Genomic DNA, 21,126 nt, shown 5'->3' with positions numbered 1-21,126 from the left:
CACGTACAGAGAACTACATGGCGATTGCACTTCACGGTTATTACTACAGAGGGCGCTGTAGCTGAACCCACATAGAAGTCGAGCCGGTGGCGGCTAGCAGGCAGCTCAGAGCGGGACCCTTGAAAACAAAAACAATTCTGTGGCTTCTCTTTTTGAGTCCGGGGTGTCACTGCAATTCAGCATGAAGTTCATGTCCTCTTTGTTTAACGCTGGTTGCCAGTGTTTAGCTGTTTAGCCAGAGAGGTACCGAGGAGTCAGAATCAGGATTCAAAACGATACAAAATGCCTCCGAAGAAGCAGCATCTCAAGCCGACTGCAGCCAACGTCTCCAGCTCTTTGGACCTAGAGTCTGAGGACATCAGCTTGGAGACTACCGTGCCCACCACCGAGGATGTCTCCTCGTCCGACGAGCAGCGGAACGGCTCCCAGAAGGTGACCCGCCAGCTGATCGAGAGGAAGGAGCTGCTGCACAACATCCAGCTGCTTAAAATCGAGCTATCTCAGAAGAATCTCATCATAGACAACATGAAGGCCGATCATATGTCAAAGGTAGACTTGGGGTGGGAAATGGAGACAGTGTTTCTGCAGATAACTTTTCCCCTGGTTAGGAGAAAAACGACCTGGTACTGCAGCATCATTGTTGCAGTAATAGTTTTGTGATTGAATTAAAGCGTCTATAATAAAATATCTGGTGTTTCAGATTGAGGAGTTGGAGGAGAGGCTGAATGACGCCCTGCATCAGAAACAAGTGTTGGTCCTAAGACTGGATAACCAGCTGAAACTTACTCAGGAGGAGAACAGGTGAGAAAGGACACAACCAGAGCAGGGGTTTCATGACTAGTTATATTTTCCGAGACATAAAGACTTAAATTGAAGTCTTTATGTGTGCATATAAAGCAGCACTCTTATAGACGTGGCCCCTGCCCCCATATCTCATTGTATTACATCACACAAGGATGTTGTGTCTGCCCTGTGCCCTTTGTAGCATCAGTGTCATGTTTGGGAGCAAGAAATGCATATACAGCTCAGGCTATTGAGCAGTATTTCCAACAAGGCAAGGTTGACATGGTTTTGACACGTACAGTGCGTGAATAATTGATACAGTATGTCCAGTGATTGATAATTGATATATCGGACAATTATATCAGATATATCAGTTATCCGTGCACTGCACGTGTCCAAACCATGTCAACCTTGCCTTTCTAACTTTGTATACAAACTGCTTAATCTGAACCATTTCTAATCCTGTTGGATCTGGGATTGGAGGTCAGGGTCTTATGGCGATGCCAGGCAGGAGGAAAACAGGAATACCACAGAGAAGATTGATGGATGCAGTGAAAGAGGACCTGCGTGTTATGCATGTTAAAGTACACAATTATGTGTGCTTTAACGTGCATAAGCAGAGCTTCTATAGTGCATTGTAATGTAATTTCTAACTAATACAACTACATATACCCTCCGTCCCATCATTTAGCTGCTGAGGTCAAATGTCAACTTTGTTAAAAAAGGCTGTCATCACCAGGAAGCAGCAGGCTCTGCGTAAGCAGGAGATGGAGGCCATCCTGCTCAGGCAGCAGCAGCTGGAGGAGACTAACCGACAGCTGTGTGAGAAGGCTGGAGAACTGAGGAGATCTCTCAGGGATCTGGACCTCTCCCAGGACAGATACCAGGAGCTTCGTGGTCTTCCTGAGGACAAAATATCTATACAGGAATATGTAGCTGTGAGTATGAGGTGGTCTTCTATTGGTCATTAGAAAGGACAACATATAAAGAAATCAAGAAACAAGGTGACGTTTTCTTTGTGCTGTGTCCCTAGATGCGTTTCTATGAGGTAGTGACTCCTCTGCGGGCCCAGCTGGTTGAGCTTAGTCTGAAGGACAGCAGTGTAACAGAAGAGCTGGGTATGCACAGAACCAAGATGAAGACACTGATTGAGGTAAAACACACAAACCCAACCTAGCAGCACTTGTGCAAAGTGTTCACATAATTGTTTACGTAGCATATCAAACACTTGTTCTTTTTTGTCTTTATTTTCTTTTGTTATGTTTAAAGCAACATACTTGAAACACTCAGACTTTGAGTCACTTGTTTAGGAAATGTAAAAACAAAGATCCCAGATGGTCAAGGTGTGCTAAAAGCGTCAATCGTAGCGACTTTTCAATGGTCATGTTAAAAACTGCAGTGTTGAGAATGATATTGGTGTGAGTTAAACAAAAACAGTACAGTCAATACAACTACCAGACACCCCGTAGGCATGCATGACACAATGATGAGAAAATGCTGTGTCATGCTGACAGCAGGGTTATAATATGCCAAAAAAATGTCATGAATTCAGACTCCGGCTGCTGGAGGGATGTTGGCTAAGCAGTTTTCACCCTAAGGAGGTGAATGTGAGAACGCAAATGTCTGACACAGTCGGACCAGACATGCTGGTATTTAACTTGACGGTTCCATAGTAAAAAGTAGGCATGCTGTTGCTTTGTTACAGATAGTAAATAGCACAGGTAATATTCCTGTACTGCATTACTGAGTGGATATCATGTGTGCTTCCACATGTGCACTATCCAAACAGCATGCTTGTATTACCCACACAGTAGTGTGGATGTCTTAAAAGCAGACTATTTCCTTGTGTTCGGAACATCTGAGAATGGGAAAACTGTGGAAAATATCCTGTCCTAATTCTCTTCTTGGCAAGAGATGCTTTAAGATGAAAATGCCACAGGGCATCTAAACATTGCTGTGTGACAGGTGATTTTACTTTTTTTTTTTTCTTTTTTTTTTTAAACGTAGACGTCCCGCACCCTGAAGAACACACAAGCCAATACATGCTAGTGTACATATTCTAATTCCTCTAGCTCACTAAAAACAAAGGCCTTTTTATCAGTTGCTCCTACATTGAGTGCCTGGACTGGATTCTTCCTGAAATCCTAATCTTTCAGTTTTTCGTTATTATTCCTTCCAGTGTCCAAGGAATACTAGTAGCAGAATTCCTAGTATTTCTTTCGGATGCCTTATTTTCTTGGCAAGGTTTCGGTTTGTGATTTGGAGACGTCTGGCTGTAAAATTGCGCATCACCTCGTGCTGAATGCGGGAATGTGTCTTATCACATCTAATAATAATAATGCTAATGCTAATAATGATGATGATGATGATAATGCTAATAATAATAATAGTCGTAGTAGATAAGGTGCTTCTTGTATTATCAGTATTGTCTTTTCTGTGCATGTGTCCTCAAAGAGCTACGAGGAAGAGCGGCGGTTGCGTACAGAGCTGGAGATGAGGAGTCAGAGATTGACCTTAGAACTGGCTGACACCAAACAGCAGATCCAAGATGGTGACTACCGCAGAGAAAACTACCCAAACATCAAACGGTGTGTTTGCTTATGTGACATTTGCTAATCAGAGGTCAGCTTATGAGCTTTCTATATTTCCCACGAAGGCCACAGTACATATTTTAGGCTCTGTCCTTGTCCCAGAAACACAATTTTTAAACAGTACATGGGGAAAAAATGCAGAACTGTATTGTAGATTTAAGAGCAGCCCGCTGCTTTTTCTTCTATAACAGTAATGAAAGAACACATTATAAATTTGACTACTGTGAGTCAGATCCTTTGAAAACAGTGCATTGTAACATTTGATACTGGCATTGAAACACTTAATGGATCGTCTGGCGTAACAGCATGTCTGTAATAGATGTGGTGGAAAAGTAGGACGCCAGGAGCCTTTGTGTTTTATTTAAAAAAGGAAAACCAGCCGTCAGTTTTTGTTTGCTATCATTTTAATTACTTTAATATTATGTAATGTTTCAAAGAGCAGCATTTCACTATGATATTATCTAATAAACTGGAAACAACAAGCTCCAAACCCCTTTTCCCCTCAGAAAACAACAAGTAGGAGATGATGAATTTAAACTTACCTTTATATTTAAATTTTGAACTTGTAAGTTTAAATTTGTGTCCACTCCTGATGTTGTGTTTTATAGAGAGCGCGACAACTTTGAAGCAGAGCTGAAGGAGTTAAAGAGGAGATATGAGGCCGTAGACTTGTCTCACGCTGCAGTGACCAGAGAAAGGGACACACTCAGCAAAGAGGTGCATCACACAGATGCTTTCCTCGTAATACCCTCTAAATCTTTCTTTCATGGTTCTGTGTTAATAGTTTTTTGTTTTTTAAATGTATTCTTCCTTCGTGTCCTCCAGGTGGCAACATTGCAACAATCAGTGACACTCCTGCAGAAGGACAAGGAGTACCTGCACAGGCAGAATGTGGAACTCAGTGTTCGCTGTGCACATGAAGAAGACCGCCTGGAGAGATTGCAGGTTCAGACAGTTCTTTGGCAAAATGCTTATAGTAACACAAGAAGTCCCCGTGTGGTTTGCTTTCACCTTTGTTTCTGTTTTTTTGACCAGGTACAATTAGAAGACACTAAAAAAGCCAGGGAAGACGCCTATGAAAAATATGTAGCATCCAGGTTCGGCTTTGCTGTTTTTGTTCTTTTATGCTTCTCATAAGAAGCCACTATTCTAGTGCTTTGATATGGAAGAAGTAAGCTGTGCAAGTATTATAATAGTCAATAAAAATTAGATGATGATACGCAGTATCTGCCAGCTGTATTCTGATCTCAGTTCTTATGACCTCACCCACATGAAGAAAGCTTCTGCGTATAATGCTCTGTTCATTTAAAAAAAACATTTTTTTTATCTTCTTTTCTCTACAGAGACCACTACAAGTCAGAATATGAGAGCAAATTAAGAGAGGAGTTGGAGAACATCAGGCTGAAAACAAGTCAGGAGATAGACAACCTGCAGAGAACCTCCAGGGAGATGTATGAGAGGGAAAACAGGTATCAGCGTCTTTTAGTATAACTGCTGAAAAACTGAATATCAGGGGTGCTGTTTAAACCAAGTAAAGTCAAACATTATTCATTACTCATTAAGAGTCAGTGAGTGGTTTATAATTACAAATTGAAGCATTGCATTAGGGAAGAGGCTGGTGACTCAATGATGTTGTGGTTTACAAATTCACCTAAAAAGCAAAAGATCCCCGGGAGGAGGAGAAGAAACAAGACATCAAACATAAATATTTGCATTGTTAAAATATGTAGAGCTACTTGTGGTGAATTAGAGAACAGCAAAAAGTAGAATAATTGTGCACACACTACACTTGGTCTTTTTATTTTTCATCTTATCTAACATAGAGTAAAGCAAATTTCGCAGTAAACTTCACCCTGATCCTTTGTGAGTGTGTAAGTTGTGTGATTATATACTTATTCGTGTCAACTTAATGTTTCTTTTCTTTTCTTTTTTTTCTTTATATATACATGTTCAAAAAAAGGTCAGTAAAATAACATAACATTTGTCTGTTACTGTATTTACTTGTGCCTACACAGATATTTAAGAGAAGAAAGAGCTGTTACAATGTTACAATGTAACAGTACCTCAAAAACTAAGAAAATAGCAGCATATCTTCGAATGATTAAAATCATTGCTCTCCACAGGAATGAGAGTGTCTTTCAACTGTGTGTGTGTGTGTGTGTTTGATCAGGAACTTGCGCGAGGCCAGAGACGGCGCGGTGCTGGAGAGAGACCGAGCAGTGGCTGCTGAGAGAGATGCCCAGTCCAGATATGACCAACTGCTGGAGCAGTGAGTTTTATCATCTGTCACATGCTTAAAGCGCAACACTGACATGTTTTTTTCCCCTGTCACTCCATGTCATGCACAGAAGTCAGAAAAAATGACCTAAAGGGAGACTTCTGACTCAGAAGTCTCCCTTTAGGTCATTTTTGTAGTCAAGAAGATAAGTGGAAGTTATTTTATTGATTATTAATAAAATTCTCTCAGTCTTAATTTGATTAAAAAACAAAGAGAGAGAGTGCTAAAAAAAGTAAGTGGGAAAATGGGACTGTCTGTGCACCTTGTTAAATGCATGTTAGGGGTAACTTCTTTTATTTTTTCTTGTATAAACTAGATTTTTAATGCGGTTCAAAATGGGAGGTTTTAAATAACATGAAAACTGGTAGTTTTAGAATAAATATCAACATTTTTATCCGTGCAAGCAGCGATATAATGAGTACAAATTCTTAGTTACAATTGAAAATACCACACATGAAAGTGGAAAAAAGTGCTTGGTCACATGATTACATACTTTAGACCAGCGGTCCCCAACCCCCGGGCCTCGGACCGGTACCGGTCCGTGAGTCGTTTGGTACCGGGCCGCGAGAGTTGAGGCTCAGGTGTGAAATGTATAGTTTTCAGGGTTTTTATCTCTTTTCAGCGTTATTTTGTTATCGTTTTTATCGTTTACTCGGTTTTCCTTGGTCTTTTCACGTGTGTTATGAATAAATTTTCTTTTTTTCAGTACCGGTACTAGTTTTATTTTGTTGTATTTATCCGCGACACCTTAAAGGCCGGTCCATGAAAATATTGTCAGGCATAAACCGGTCCGTGGCGCAAAAAATGGTTGGGGACCGCTGCTTTAGACTACTAAAATCTGTTTTTGTTTCCAGCTGCATGAGAAAGATTTGTTAATGTGACAGGTAGCGTCGTGGTTAGTTAACACCTTCCAATGTTGGCTACTTAAGAAACTCTACCTGAGGGTACCTGAGGGCATCTGGAACGACTCTTTGTTGTCGTTGTTAACCATGAAATATTTGGAACCCATTTGCATAATTCATTGTATTTTGTGTTTGTGTGTAGAAGACCAGCCAAAGAAGCCAAACTAGTTTGATTAATAAAGTCAGCTTGATTGCTGTGCTTTTTATAAAGATTAAGTTCTCACCGTGTTTCTTCTGTTTCTTTTAAAGCTGTGAGCTTGTACTTGCTTTGACGCTGACATGCGAGCCACTGGCCGCCTGTCATTAGCAAATGTTGTGGGCGCGGCAGGACTTTGGTGGCTGTGGTTTACCATCTCTTACTAAAGATCACATGAAGGCTTTGCTGTAGCAGAGAGATCAAAAGGTTGCTCGGAAGTCAGTTTACTTTATAAAAAGAGGTCCTAAGCAGCCAGTGTCTTGGCCTGTAAAAGCAGAAACAGCACAGGTAAAAAGCAAAATGAGGCACCGATTATTTGCTGAGGAAATAAGATGAGATTTTGAAATTGCTATTAAGAGAAAGTGAGTTTAGTAATCAAGTTTTGTTGCCTTTTAATGCTTAAACTATGTGGGGGTTTTTCAGATTTTGTAGGTTTTTTAAAAAAAAATGAAGTTGTTTTTCTAGTATATTTTTTCCTTTTCCACCCTCCTTCTGAGTGATTAGTGTCTGACCAGCTAGTCTCTATCTCTGCTCCAGGCCACAGAGGCCATCTCAGTATAGCCTGGAAAGGTGCCTCTGGGCCACAGCCTTGTAAGAAGTTTTAAAAATTGCATGAAAATTGCTACAGAAATATTGTGAGCCCTGATGAACACGCCAGCACATAAATACTTAAGGTGTAAGATTTCTTTTTTATTGGAGGTAGCATTTCAGTCGTGTCATTAGTCACATGGTATGTGTCTTTGCACCTGATTTCTCAAGACTCCCTTTTGAAACCACATTTTAAAACTAACAATTATTTACGTGGAGAAATTTCTTTCTGCACCATCAAGAATTCTCATTTCTCATGTCATAAATCTTTATTTTTTTCACTTTAAGTGTCTCTGCAACACACAAACAGAGCCACTTACACAGCAGCAGCAGCAGCAGCAGTAGTAGTGTCCCAGTCCTGGGTTACTACTACATGCCATGCATTTCTCTACATCCAAACCACCAGCTGTTAGTCTTTCCATACACACACACACACACACACATACACACACATGCACAAAGTCACTTCACTCTCCCTTGGACTCTCTCTACAGCGATCACATTCCCTCTCTACATCACATCGCAAGCCAGCAATGACAGATGCTAGCCTCAAGCCCTTAACCCCTAACCCCACGCATGCCCCTATTTCTGGGGCAAAGAATGAGGGTGAGAAGCCTGAAATGGCGTCAGTTAATTTAAGCCTAAAGGGCCAGCTTGAACCTTAGCGATCCGATTGTCCAAAACAAAGGCAAAGTGTTGAGCACAGTTTTCCGTTTTCACCTTCCTGACAGACTTTGCTGCAGCAATGCTGCCTTGGGTAGCTTGAGTGTCACGTACTCTTATTTGCCACTGTCATAAATTTGCCATTTAAAAGCACAAGAATAAATGCAGCTAATGAGCCTTCCGGAAGGGTAGCATTGTTTTCCAAAGAAATTTTTACTTCTTTGCTTCCATATTGCGGCCACGATGAATAAAAGAAGGCATAAAATGTCCACCATGTGTACACGTCTATCACTGTGAGCACATAGCTCAGGCCTGCGCACTATGGATGATGAAATCTTATCAGGTCAGCTGTAATCGAGAGTTATTAATATTATCCAACCAACCTCCACGACTTGATGGGGTCTGTGTGTGCATGCTCGAACACTGCCTAGGGAGGAGAAGTGAGCTTGAAACTGTTGTCTGCTCGTGTTGTACTTTAAAGGCTGCAGAAAAATCGTTGCCCTTTTTTAATTAGTCACGAAAAAATTGAGTTTATAATTTCTCTCGAGCGGGAAGTGATATCTTCAAGTTATTTTTCTTACTCATCTAACAGTCTTACACATGCTGCTCGATTCATCAGGATCCATTTGCTGTTTCAGCCTGATAAATGACTGGAAAGATTAAAATAACCAACCAGTTTGTTATGTCTTTGCATTTACATGCATAGAAAATTGGATCAAAATGAAAATAAAAGCACCTCTGTCTTTATATTCTATATCCGACATTAACTGCAGGTAGAGCTGGGCGATATATCGAGTTTTTAAAAAATATCGATATATTTTTATACGAGATATAAGATGTGACAATATCCTTTATATCGATATAGTCTATGTTACGTTATAATTATACTTGCGGAGCCGCAAGTTTGCCTCTCTTTCGTCCACTTCCGTCTCTACGCAACGTTACTCGGCCTCGCCTCTCCTTCACTGAACACAACTCCCCCTCCTCCCCCATCGCTTCACCTGCAGGAAGCGACCAGATGGACACGGCAAATCTCCGTTAACGAGTTACTGCGCATCGCCCCGTGCGTGGGGCTGGACGGCGTCAATGTGTTAGCTAGCTAACCACGCTAACGAGCTAACCACGCTAACGCCATGCAGCCCAGAGGTGCTGCACGGACTAAAATCCTTTCATTTTCTCAAAAGTTGACAGCGCGCCTTATGTATGAATTCTGGTTGTGCTTGATGGCCGCGCACCGATTTTATGTGGAACACGGCGCTCAGCAATCTGTCAAAAAATGTTTTAGTACGACTTTGGTAAGCTACGGAGCTGCACCGCTTGATGGATTGTCGGAGCATTACGGCTGAGCCTCGCGGAGTGATACGTACTGTGCTTCAACGTAATATTACCTTACTGTGTATAAGGACCATAAATGGCACCTGTTAAGAGACGTGGTTGCGAAGCGGATTTCAAACTCCAGGTTGTCAGTCACGCAGTACAAGTTGGGAACAGAGCAGCTGTGAAATCTGTCCTTGTTATAGTGCTCGTCTTTTAGTTTACATTTTGACTGCACATTTGTGAGCTTTTTGTTATGCACAAAAACAACATTGTTTTCTTTTATTTATGGAGCATTATTATTTAATAAATGCTCATAATTTATTTTTGAGTAAATTTTATGTACATCTGCTCTATGTTAATAAAAGTGCCTGTGTGACATCTGGGACACAGCTTTGACTAAGAACTCTCTTTTTGTTCTTACTTTATGGCTTTAAAAAAAAAAATCGAGATATATATCTTATATCGCCATCCAGCTAAAAAATATCGAGATATGAATTTTGGGTCATATCGCCCAGCCCTAACTGCAGGGCACTTTCGGTCCCTTTGTTCTTGTCTAATTGGTTAGGTTATATGGAAAAACCTTTTACTGGTGCCAACTTAATCACTGTAGATGGAACAAAATCAAAAACTGCTGCAAGCACAACTGAAGAAATGGTGCACTGTAACAAGCAAACTTCCTGCTAAATGACTTTGTGTAGCGGTGGAGGCGCAAATTGAACTTCATTTCACAATAGTGTACAATGGGGAATTAAAGTATACCAACTGACAGCTTCTTTGCCAGTTTCCAAAGGAGCATGCTTTTAAGACATTTACCGCAAAATGTAATTGAGTCCCTGTTACGGAAGAAGTTGCAGCGTTTGTTTAAAACCACCGGGCATGCCTGAGCTCAACCACCAGCCTACAGCTGAGTTTACCTTTTGTGTGAGAAGCACACTGTGCTCCTTTATTATCTAGTCCACATAGTCTCTTTGTACCAAAACATGTTGTAGCATTTAAAAAAAAAAATACAAAAATTATCTTTAATATCTAGTGAGGTGTGTGACTTTATCTCCATCTTTTCTTACTCTAGGTTCCGTCAGCTGCAGCTGGGTACAGACAGCCGGGTGGCAGAACTATCCAACCAGGCCAAGCTGCACTCTTTTGAAGCTGAGCGTGCTAATATGGTCAAGGATGAGACGGCTAAAGCCCTAGCTCAGTGTCAGCTGGAGTGTGAGAAACAGCAGAAGAAACTAGAGGTACTCAGACATAAAATGATGGGATACCCGATTACTAGTGTGTTTGTTTTACTTTCTGCTTGAGTTAATGTTACAGGTTGTTTATTCGTATTAGTAATTGGATTTCTCCTAGAATTTTTAAAAGCAGGTTCAGTGCATCCTGCTGAGGTCTGTGGAGCATTCATTACAGAGAGTAGCACACAACTTAAAAATTCTCTCAGTCTTCTTATTTAATTCAAGATTACCTCAGTCTGATTGTCACCTTGAACACTTCTTTGATAACAAAGTTGGTGCTTCTAGTCTACTCCTAATTATCAGTCAGTCAAAAATGATCTGTTTGGCACAGACGGGAGAAACGTTGCCCACAAACATACGATGTTGTTATTACAACCGAATATGCACAACTGAAGCCTAAAATCAAGTCCGTCCATAGTACTTAAAAATTAACACGGCTATCCGTCTTCATAAATCGCTCCAGTGGCTTCATTTTTATTTGTGTCCAATGAATCAAGCGTACTTATGAAAGAAGTACACTAAGTGCAATTAGTCCTTGATGTCTGGATGCACCTCTCATCACATCACGTGTTCTTAAAAGGAGAAAAATGCTTTATTTATTTATTTATTTATTTATTTATTTATTTATTTATTTTTAAATTAACGCTGTGATTGCAAGGCTTGCTTTTTGTCTCCGTCTGATCTTTCTTTTCTCCTGATCTATTTTTCGAGTAAATGTTGAAAAGGAAAAATGGTAAAAGGAAACAATTTCTAACAAGTTAATCCAAAAACAAAGTTTATGTAATCATGTATGTAATGGGAACAAAAATATACCCTACGTCTCAAGATATTACTCCATTATCCATCATTTGATTACGATGGTGGAACATTCATTCTGATTAAAAGTCCGTGTAATGCTTTGTAGTTCACCGTTGATTAAATCAAATGGGAAAAATCAGTTAAAAATTTTCATTATCCCTTTAACGTATTTATCAGTGCTGTAATTACGCCATCTTCTCTTTTTAGTTAAATAAGATAATGGCTAGATAGTAATTATCTTGTCATTATCTTATAAGCTGTATTTGAGCATGTGTTTCATTATGCATCTGCACATGAACTGAGGCATGGTGGAGAGACACACTCAGAGGGGTATGTAAATGAAGGAACTCTATGTTTAATCTGAATGATAACAATATTGACCTGTGGCTTCAGTACATAAATAATGTTTAGGTACTTCTCCACAACTTCCCAGTATAGTGTACTGTGATTAAAAAGACAAGCGTCAAATAGTTCCTAGCTTCCTCTTTTTGCATTGGACATTGCATCTTTGTTACACTTACATGTTTCAGATCCTCAAATAAATTTTCTTTTAAACAAAGATAACCCAAGTAAATACAAAATGTAGTTTTTAAATTGTGATTTCATTTAGTTGGGGGAAAAAGAGTTAAACCCACCTGGCCCTGTCTGAAAAAATTATTGTCCTGCCTTTTTAAGTTGTTAATTAACTGTGAGAAAATTAACCACATTTATTTTGGAAAGCTAAGTTTAATTTCACTAACCACACCCAGGCCTGATTCCTGCCAGACCTCTTGAATCAAGAAATCACATGCCACCATCTAAAAAAGCTCAAGAAGAGATGAGAAACAATGTCATTGTCACTCAGTCTGGAAAAGATTAAAAAGCAATTTCCAAGGCAAGGCTTTGGAACTTCAGTGAACCATCGTGAGATCTATTAATTACAAACAGAGAACCTTCCCAGGAGTGGCCGTCCTACCAAATACTCTAAGAGTGCATCAATGACTCATCCAGGAGGACACAAAAGAACTGCAGACCTCATGTGTTTCAGTTAGGGTCAGCGTTCGTGATTCAACAGTAAGAAAGAGACTGGGAAAAATGGCCATGGGAGACTTCCGAGGAGAAAACTACTGTCGACCAAAAAGAACACAAAGGCTCATTTCATATTTGCCTAAAAACATCTTGATGATATGTTGATGAAGACTTTTAGGAAAATTCTATGGACTTATGAGGGAAAACTTTCTGGAAGATTTGTGTCTCATAACACAAGCAACACAGCATTTCATAAAAGGAACATCATACAAACCGTCAAACGTGGTGCGGTGGTGGTGTAGTGTGATGGCCAACTGGTGGAACCGTGAAGCTCTCTACCACCTCTGAATGGCTACAAAACAAAGAAAAATGAAGGTTTTTGGAGTGACCTAGTCAAAAGCCCACATTTAAATCCAATTAAGATGCCTTGGAATGACCTTAAGCAGGCCATTCATGCATGAAAACCCACCTGTTTGGCTGAATTAAAATTTCTGAAAGTGCGGGCCAAAATTCCTGCACAGCAATGTGTAAGACTATTTCCAAGTTACTGCAATTCTTGCTTCCAAGGAAGGCACAGCCAGTTATTAGGTTAGGTTTAGATAGCTGTTTTTCTGTAACAAATGACATTGTCATTTAAAACCTGGCTGTCTTTTTCAAATACTAAAATTTGTTTCATAGTCTGAAACATGTAAGTGTGTCAAATATGTAAATGTACTTGTTCCCTACAAGCCTGTTGTTACGATGAATTTCTGCCTGCAACCATATATGAAACCTACAAGTAAAATATAGGCTCGATTGTGCAGCAAACTGTGTGGTAGTATGAGCATCAAACTGAGTTTGGCAAAACAGCATAGGCAAGAAGCAAAATAAGCAAAAGCAAAAAAGCACTCATCCAATCCAGGAAATTCTTGCCCCTCAGCTGTAAAAGTTTGATGGGGTATTGTCGTAACCTTGCTGGCTGGGCGGGCGGTTTAGACACTCAAGTTAACTTAGAAACGAGGTGACTTCTCATCTCAATGAACTTGAACTCAGGGTCAAGATCAGAGGTCAACCTTTTGGAAAATCGCCTCAAATTTATACGATAGGTGTCTTTACTAGCAGGCTGAGGCACAGCATTTTACATTTTCTTTCAGTCTCTATAAACTTGGCAGTATCAAAAGATTTCAAAGCCTTGTGTGTGTCCAGGGTTACCTTAACATTTATTAACCATTTTATCTTTGTATAGCGAAAGGTTTTTTGCTACTATGTTAGTTTGGGGTGGTGGGGAAAAATAAATCAATCAATAAAAAGTATTGGGATATTTTGCATGGTGATTTTTGTAGCTATACAGAGAGACCAAATATCAATATTATATTAAAATATTTTAAATACTCTGGGAATTCTAGAAGCAAGAGGGCTCATATCATGAGTTTTAATGCAGAGATTAGAATTTATATTAAATCGCCTCCATCAACAAACCATCCCACACTGGGATAGCTTGACATGGCAATGTTGCCATCAGTGCAAATGACTCTCTGTCAGTAAGCACAACTCATGGGGACTCAAGTCAACTCTTGTGGCAGTTGCACAGGTCATACGCGGCAGGTTTATGACAGGATTTACTGATAGCGTTGGCATGTTTGACAACCTCATTTTACAGCAAAACATAACTGAAGTGAGATAACTTTTATCATTTTGGAAAAAGCTGATCTTGATAAACTATAACTCTGCGGACATAATTTGGAAACAAAGGTGTTAAAGTGCAACTAAGAACAATAGTTTTGAACATTATTGTCTGTCTCTCTGTCTCTCCTCCTGCTGCTAAGCTCCTCACTCAGGAGTTTTACAGGCTACAAACTTCCTCAGAGAGGCGGGTAGCAGAGCTGCAGACTCAGAACGCTGAGCAGGCGTCTCGCCTGGAAACGTATGAAAAGCTCGAGCAAGAGCTGGACCAGGTCACCATGCAAGCCGCCGAAAGTAAGAGTATTGCATTATCTCTGTGGAAACAGCCACTTTAAACACATATCTGTGAAATCAGACAGACAAAAGCAAACAAGTGCACTCAACTGAAACCTAACATTGGAAAAATGTGTGTAATACAAATTACATAATAATCTTATTTGGGTAAGATGGGAGATTGACATAGAAAGATGGCAACAAAATCTTAATACAGTTTTATCTTTTGATCTTTTTAAATGCCTGAGCTTTGCAGGAAAAGAAAACAAACCACATGTTTGTACCTGTTTATCTTAATAGCCCCGCAGACATACTCTAATTCCAGTTGTACCATTATCTCTTACCAGTTGAGAATGAAGAAGAGGCAGAGAGGGTTTTGTTCTCATATGGCTATGGGGCAAATGTTCCTACAACGGCCAAAAGAAGACTAAAACAGAGGTATAGTACATGAAGCACTTCACTGCATTTCAAGCAAAGGATGCAACACAAATGTTGGTCTTTTAAGGTTTTGCATCCTGCATAAGATTTGCAAAACATATTTTGAGTGTTTAAAGAAATGCATCATTTATATTGTCATATATTCTTTTCCTTTGTATTTGATTTTGAATTTTGCCCTTTATGTTGCAATACTGGTAAACAATTTGCTGTTTATGCTTTAAATGTGACACATCGTGCATCTTTGTGGCTTTCTTCTTTGGCGGTCACCCACACGGTGTCTTTTGCCTTGTGAACTAAACAGTTGTTTAACAGTAATTCCTTAGAAATACCAAACTAGAACATCTGGACATGTTTCCACTTAGTCTTTTATTTGATTTTTATCTCCAGCATGTGCAGCCAAAAGGCTAAATTAATCTCATTGCCTAGCAGCAGACTCTAGAAGATGCATTGTGTAAATACACACTAGTGTAATCTTGTTGATTTTTGTCTTGTTGATTGAAATTCCCATAACTTTTATGTGGCTGTTGTGCAGCGTTCACTTGGCCCGCAGGGTGCTGCAGCTCGAGAGGCAGAATACATCACTGAGGAGAGAGTTGGAAAGTCACAAGTCGCAGACGGGGCAGATATCTGAACAGGTAAACACCTGAAACAATATCAAGTTCCCTGGAGAACATCATTAATATGAGAGTGGTACTTGTTAATTTCTAAGGAAAACAAACTTGAAAGCATTTCAAGTCAGTACCTGCAAACACTTGTTTTCCCGCCGTGACAAAACTCCTACAGCGACTCTGCTTAAATTTATTCCACTTTTTCTGTCAAACTCACAATGATTTACGTATTCCCTCTTGTAACAAAAGAAAGTCATTACAAAGCCCAACCTTGATGGCTCCTCTCTCATCTCTATTTACCTCCTCACATTGTCACGACTGTGGTATAATCACTTCTCTTTGAAAGGCTGCCATTGGAGCCGTGACATTAGGTCACATCTTGAAGAATGGAAAAAATGATTTTGGCAGAGTGTGCGTGTGTGCTGTACTAAGCCAAAGTTTTAGGTACTTCACAAGGGTAAGCATGACAGTGACCACAAATATATCCATAACGGTGAATCCTGATCTCAACGGCGCTGAATTTGCGTAAAGAGAAAGAAGCACCTGCCACAGGTTAAGTCCTCAGAAGTGGCATGGCGAGTTCTCCTGGAAGACGTGCCAGGTGTCTTTAAAAATTATGCGCAAGTGAGCTTAGGAGGATTTTTATTTTTATTTTCTTCTTAACTACTGCGTAGTTGTGTAAGACTTTATTTGTGGTATTATTTCTTTCATATCATCCTCAGGGCCAAACTTTTGCACAGTAGTGAGTATCATCCAACCCACTTAGGGACACATTGTGATGGTCCCCTGCTTTTTTTCTGAATCTTCTGTCAACATTTAACAATGAAACTGTCAGATTCCACGTTTGAAGTCAAATGACGAAAATGGCAGGTTGTTTAAAAACAAACAGCATGCATTGCAGACTTTGTATGAGAAGAATGTGAAGTTAGTCATAATACCTGTCAAACGTTGTTGATACAGTGGGAAGTATTGCCAAAAACCATGACAGCCATTGAGCTTTTGTTGCGTTTGGCAGTATGTTGCGTTTGTGTATGAGTGTGCAACACTGAAGCTTAAAGTTTGGGTGTGTGAATTCTCTCTGTATACAAATGTGTATGTAAAGTCACGTGTCTGCCACTCGTGCACTAATGGGAAATTTTATCCAGGAAGACTTGGAATTATAAGCCTGATAGCTCTGTCAGCCAAATGTGCTTGTGTTTTCCTTTCTTTTCTTCTTCTTTCTCCTCACTCATTATTATAAACTCAATGAGAGGAGAGGTTGTGCAAGCCAGAATGGGCAGGATTTAAATAAGCCAACCATTCAACTGTCAGCTGTGATCAACTGGCATTCATCTGGAATAACTCATGATTCACTGACTATACAAGAAAAGAAGAAGAAAAAATTATACTTCCTTTTCACTAGAAAGGCTCAGGGTGTTAACTGCTAAACCACCCACACGAATGCCCTGACTAACTAACGATTGTCCTTAGCCTCCACCCAGTTCTACTCACTATCGGCCAGTTGTAAAAGCCGTTTAATGTTTAACACCCATACTTTATCTAGTGTTCAGCAGATTTTAAGAACAATACCAACTGATGGATATGTTTTGTTTTGTTTTTTTCATAAAAAGCTTGAAATTTAGATATGCCTTCATAAAAACTCACTTTTATGCAAGTTTCTCCTGATGAGATCAGAGATGCCATGACTGTAGATCTTGCATCATTCAGAAATATTTGCTAATATTTTAGTTGATATAATTTTATAATGTGAACTAAAACCAGTTTCTAAAGAGAATTACTTAACTGGTGTGACATTAGTTTATCAATTACTGTGCACTGTACTGAGCCACCGCTGATTTCTTTATATTTTGCTTCTAAGCTGTCAGACGTTCTTGTAATATATTTTGGTTTTTTTTATAAATTGATTTTCACTACTAGTTTTCTAAAGGTCTTTTAAAGGTTTTTTTTCTCATTTTTGTGGAAATTGGCTGCTTTTTCACTCTTTTTCCATCAAGTTATCGTACCTGACCATTTCCAGGGGAATGTTTTTGTTTAAGCCACTTAACACTGACCTATGAATCATTCAAGCATAATAAAGGCACCTAACTTAAGGAATGAGGTAGTGTTGTGTCTACACATAGCAGACAACTTTGCAAAGAACCTGTTTTAAATTGCATATTTGAGCACTTTGTTACTAGCCGTGTGTTGTGAAAAACACATTTTTTTCTAATTTCTTTAGTTGAATCTTTGAAAAATGCCGGAGATAACAGTTTGACAGACCCATGAAAAATTTACACAAGTCAAACGAAACATTACATACGTGAAGTAATTGCTCTCTAACTGCTCAGGTTAACACATACTTTGTTTTTTCCACAGTTGTTGGCCGCCAACCAGCTGTTACAGCAGACGCAGCAACCTTATAGTTACTTGATTGAGACGGTGAGACAAAGGGATGCACAGATCAGCATACTGAAGGAGCGTGTCACCTCACTTGAGGGCAATGTCAGGTACAAATGCTGCATACTACATTTAAAAAAAAAAAAAAACATTCATTCACGACCTTTTCATCTGAAGGTTGTTCAGCCTTCTCTCCTTCTTGGAAAGCGTCCTTTGCTAATTTGTTTGGTTAAACTTTGTATCTTGTAAATCACTTGATACAATAGGGAGCCCATACCTCCCCACCCTTTGGTTTATCTCTTCCTTATCATTATCTCCCAGTCTCATCTTTTGTCCCTTTCACACCTAGCCCATTATGTCTGTGCAAACCTGCATGCGTGCATGTAAGTCCCCACATGAGTGCATTTACAGGTTCTTGGCAATGACCTAAATTGCTGTTGTGCCCTCTCTATTTTAGCCTGTCAAAAATGCAAATTGACAGACTGCAGGTTTTCTCTTGCTGTGTGCTACCACGGAGCGCTCACCAGGTGCAGGAACAAGAAGGGTTAAAAAAAAAGAAAAATGCTGTCAGACTTTCCCTGTCGGAAACATTTAAGTTTTCTCTGTGGGTCTGCAAGGTTAACCTGTTTGGCTGCAGATGCACAGCTCAGGAGAATTTTACGTGATGCACTGAAGTCCTGTTGCTTTTATCTATATGAACGTTTTTGTTTATTTTTGCATACACAAATGAATGAACATTCAAATTACGATGCATACCACACCTTCACATCTGATCCTGTGTGTCCCATCTCCTGACCTGACGCTAAAGAGCAATAAAAAAAACTAAAACCCACTAAATCTGCTTCATGAAGGACATTAATATTACCGTTTCTGCAGTCTTTAAATATTTTTGTTCAAGACATGTTAATATTTTACTACATATACTTACTGAATAAATATTAAGTGTACTTTTTGTATTAACTAGAGATCTGATCTCTCTGTCTGTGTTTGAATATGACCTCAGTTCTCTGAGGAAAGAGCGGACCGCTCTGGAACAGGTGAAAAATAACATGGCCGCTGATCTGGAGCGACTTCTCAACCATCAAGAGGTACACAAAGGGACAGTGTTGGTTACTGGTTGTGTTTTGTTTAGTGTTTATGTGATTGTTAGCAATCAATTTGCTGAATGCTTTCTGATGATATCAAGATATAAAATATTCGTAAACTGAGTGGGTGGTACATTTATTCGAAAAGCTACATTGCTATTTATATTATCAGTGGTTGTATGGAGTTTTTGTTGGAGCTTTTTTTTTTTTTCCAAACCCCACACAAATAGACTCCAGGGGGCTTAATTATAAGCTGCAGTGATATTTCAATAGCACATCACTGTAAACATAAAAAAGCCAGAGTATTCTCTGAAAGTAAGGTCACAAAATGAAAAGTGAGAAACCTGGAAAAAAGAAAGAAAGAAAGACTGGTTGGTTGGTTGGTTTCTTAGTTTCAAAGTGTTGGATCAACTTCATCACACAACTGACGTAAACAGTAAAACCCTCAAACAGCAGTCACCTCTTCCAGCTCAGCATGTTGTTTTCTTCTGAAGTGCAGACAGAAATGTGGCAATTCTGAGCTCAAATCACAAGAGTTTACTTGTAGCTAAACCAGATTGTAAAGCAAGCTGTAATTTGATCACATCATCCGCTGCAGGGATGAGACACAATTTCTTTTTTTCTTTCTCCTACAAGCTCATGACTTAAACCTCAGAGTTTTTTATTGTTTTTTTGGCAATGTATGAGTTTAAAACCTAAAGAGATTACATTTATTTTTTTGTTATAGTACTCCCCAGTTTGCATGAATTTAATGACTAATGATTGCAGATCTAGTTTTCGGTGATGAGGTTTTGCAGCTGTTACCTGCGACATCCACTGTATTGTCTGAGTGTATCTTGCTCCAGGTGGGTACCGTACCTGTTAATCCATGCTTCAGTGGAACAACACATATAAAGATTTAATATCTCTCTTTAATTATGGCCCCAACAGTCTTTGGTAAATATTTAGGAATTTTCCTTTATAATATCCTAGAGCTCAAGTCTTCTTTAAATAAATAAATAAATGAACACAAACCTAATTATAATTTAATCAGATAATTCACACAATTTTTTTTTTCTTAAAAACAAAACGTTTGGTATTTTTGTCTGAAATTTAACGGTATTAATCAATTATAAGTAATAGCTGCTGATTAATTTAATGTTGATCTTTACACCGGAGAATTTAGTGCAGCGTCTTAATGATCGTAGGCACGCGTGCGCGTACACGCAGGAGTATGTTCCCAAGCAGGCCGTTTGCTGTATGAAGTATGTGCCCTGTCATAGACAGCTGTTCCTCAGCTTGGCTATTTGGGATGCCACTAGCGTGTGTGTGTGTGCTCTAGTGTGTGCGTGTGTGCTCGTGCGTGTGTGCGAGATGCCAGGGCTCATGTCCTCAGAGGTGATAAATAGAACCGTGAAATGGCCGAGAGTCCCCCTCTCTGCCCTGCTGCTGTTGCCGCTGCTGCCATCCCTGCAGACCCTTAGTGCAAGTCGTCCCATCGCTGGACTGTGTTTGGTTTCTTCGACCTGAATTCTTGAAAGCAAATGTTTCACAAAACATTAATAAAGATAAAAGAGAAGAATTACTTTTTTTTTTTTGTTAAATCAAACGATTATATAGTTGAAATCTGTGGCCTTTTGGACTCTACACTCCCAGTAATTTCTCATACACTCCTTCATTTATTGTTTTACTCTTGTTTCCTCTTTTTTCTTTTATGAACTGTGCGGTTTTCCAGGAGTTAGCCATGATGAAGCAGGTCCTGATCAGCATGCGGTCCAGACAGGCAGACGCTCTAAACCTGTTGGAAACAGATAAAACTGGTATCAGGACTTCTGGATTGGGGAAAAAACAGCAGTCCAAACGTATCAACAGGACAGCAGAAGAAGAATCACCAAACAAACCCAAACCCACTGTGTTTGTAAGTGACTGTTGTAGCACCACCCTTTTTATGAGTCACACCATGTGAACGTGCTTAGACACATGTTAGGACAAAGCAATAGAAATAAAAGGATGAACAGTTTTTTTAAAAATCATTTAGTGAAATAGAAGTTTTTCACTAACTGAGTTCTAGTATGTAGCCATGAGCCATGAGAAAGTCAAATAGATGAGAGTATATTAACAAATCTCTTTCACTTTTCATATTATTTCTTTCTCTTATTTTCATTTACAGACAAATAAAGAAGTTCCCGATTGGTACCAAAAGCAGAAGTGGAAATCCAAGTGACCGTTTGTGTCATGACTGGAGCTCAGGACCTTTGTTTTTAAATTTTAGGTTTTGTCTAGACCTTTGTAAGTTACAGTTCATTTCATTGCTTGATTGCTTTTCAAATACAAAGGCACAAACAGTTTGAA

At 39.4% G+C, this 21,126-nt stretch overlaps 1 protein-coding gene across 1 annotated transcript; it reads left to right on the top strand.

The window, feature by feature from the left end:
• Positions 1–61: 61 nt before the first annotated feature.
• pibf1 (progesterone immunomodulatory binding factor 1) lies at positions 62–21,126 on the top strand. The gene is made up of 18 exons (XM_080869256.1): positions 62–549; positions 701–801; positions 1,523–1,721; positions 1,817–1,936; positions 3,238–3,371; positions 3,983–4,091; positions 4,200–4,319; positions 4,410–4,471; positions 4,718–4,843; positions 5,545–5,643; positions 10,388–10,553; positions 14,159–14,309; positions 14,636–14,726; positions 15,259–15,361; positions 17,690–17,820; positions 18,714–18,798; positions 20,510–20,692; positions 20,945–21,126. Exons 1-18 carry the CDS (start codon positions 283–285, stop codon positions 20,996–20,998), a joined length of 2,301 nt encoding a protein of 766 aa, XP_080725382.1. The 5' UTR covers positions 62–282; the 3' UTR covers positions 20,999–21,126.

This window comes from Rhamphochromis sp. 'chilingali', assembly GCF_963969265.1.
Source record: "Rhamphochromis sp. 'chilingali' genome assembly, chromosome: 20".
NCBI classification, from domain to species: Eukaryota; Metazoa; Chordata; class Actinopteri; order Cichliformes; family Cichlidae; genus Rhamphochromis; species Rhamphochromis sp. 'chilingali'.
This window is presented reverse-complemented; position numbering and strand designations above follow the sequence as displayed.

Coding starts and splice junctions, on each gene's coding strand:
- pibf1 (XM_080869256.1), top strand. CDS start 283: ATGCCTCCGAAGAAGCAGCATCTCAAGCCGACTGCAGCCAACGTCTCC. Junction 4,320..4,409: donor ACCGCCTGGAGAGATTGCAG/GTTCAGACAGTT, acceptor TTTTTTGACCAG/GTACAATTAGAAGACACTAA. Junction 14,727..15,258: donor AAAAGAAGACTAAAACAGAG/GTATAGTACATG, acceptor GCTGTTGTGCAG/CGTTCACTTGGCCCGCAGGG.